The sequence below is a fragment of the Vigna unguiculata genome, chromosome 9 (assembly GCF_004118075.2).
Source record: "Vigna unguiculata cultivar IT97K-499-35 chromosome 9, ASM411807v1, whole genome shotgun sequence".
In the NCBI taxonomy this organism is placed as follows: Eukaryota; Viridiplantae; Streptophyta; class Magnoliopsida; order Fabales; family Fabaceae; genus Vigna; species Vigna unguiculata.
In genome coordinates, this window is record NC_040287.1 from 20,310,155 (window position 1) to 20,311,671 (window position 1,517).

The 1,517-nt window shown below is 46.6% G+C and overlaps 1 protein-coding gene across 1 annotated transcript; it reads right to left on the minus strand.

Annotated features, from left to right (window-relative positions):
* Positions 1-418: 418 nt before the first annotated feature.
* Positions 419-1,282, minus strand: LOC114163533. The gene is made up of 3 exons (XM_028047838.1): positions 1,109-1,282; positions 902-1,027; positions 419-727 (listed from the first exon to the last, which is right to left on the minus strand). Exons 1-3 carry the CDS (start codon positions 1,280-1,282, stop codon positions 419-421), a joined length of 609 nt encoding a protein of 202 aa, XP_027903639.1.
* Positions 1,283-1,517: the final 235 nt, after the last annotated feature.

Genomic DNA, 1,517 nt, shown 5'->3' on the forward strand with positions numbered 1-1,517 from the left:
CCACACACATATATATGTATCCAACTTCTCATGTACAACTCATATAGAAATCATGCCAAGCTCATAATCCCGCACATATAATCCCCTCTAAATCATGCATACTCATTCCCATTAAACCATTATACAATAACCCATATAAGCACAATTTAAACATCCAAGCACAGAGGGAAAAATAACTTGGGATGCATCCTCGCCCAGCTCTTCGCTCAGGCTGGAGGGTCTCGCTCAAGCGAGAATGACTCTCGCTCAGGCGAGCTCCCCTCCGCCTAGGCGAGAGCTCGACAAAGAGGACAATAGCCCCTCCGCAATCTCGCTTAGGTGTGACCCTCTCCTCCTAAGCGAGACGTTCGCTTGCTCAAAACAAGGGTTTGGTCGCCTGAGCGATGACTCGCGTAGAAAACCCTAGGCGAGCCTCTGCTCATCTCGCCATAGCACTTTGTAGCGTCTGCCAAAACCAAGACGTGAACCGCGGGTCTCTGTCTGACACAATACTTGACGGTACCCCATGTAACCTCACTATCTCCCTAATGTACAGCTGAGCCAACTTGGCCATAGGCATTCTCAAATTCATCACCAAGAAATGAGCACTCTTGGTCAGGCGATCCACTATAACCCACATTGTATCATGCCCCCTAAAAGTCCATGGTAGATGGGTCACAAAGTCCATGGAGATGTTGTCCCATTTCCATACTGGTATCTCCAAGGATTGTAGATTCCCACCGGGTCTCTAATGCTCCACATTCGCCTTTTGGCACGTTAAACATACTGATACGAATTGAGCCACATCTTTCTTCATCCCCTGCCACCAGAAGGTTTCCTTGAGGTCTTGGTACATCTTAGTCATGCCGGGGTGCAGACTAAGGCGACTCTTATGTCCCTCCTCAAGAATTAACTTTTTTACCTCAGCATCATTTGGCACACAAATCCTACCCTGGAATCGCAAGATGTCATCATTATCCAAAGCGAAATCTCTAGTCTCATCTGACCCAAGTTGTTGTCTGATTCTTTTCAGACTAGCATCCAACAACTGCCTCTCTCTAATCGAGGTCAAGAAGTCACTGGATATAGTCAGGGTACTACATCTAATGAACTCAGACCCCAACTCCACCTGTAGCTTCATGTCTCTGAACTTTTCCAGCAGTTCCACCTCCTTTATCATGAGATGTGCCGCATGTACAGTCTTCCTACTCAAGGCATCTACTACCACATTTGCTTTCCCTGGGTGATACAGCAGTTCGAAATCATAATCCTTCAGGAACTCCATCCACCTTCGTTGCCTCATGTTCAACTCCTTCTAATCAAACAAGTACTTACGACTCTTGTGGTCATTGAACACGCGAAACTAGGCACCATAAAGATAGTGTCTCCAAATATTTAAGGCGAACACTATGGCTGCCAACTCCAAGTCATGAGTGGGATAGTTACGCTCACACACCTTAAGTTGTCTTGAAGCATACGTCACTACCTTCTTCTCTTGCATCAGAACACAGGCTAGCCCAAGATGAGATGCGTCACAG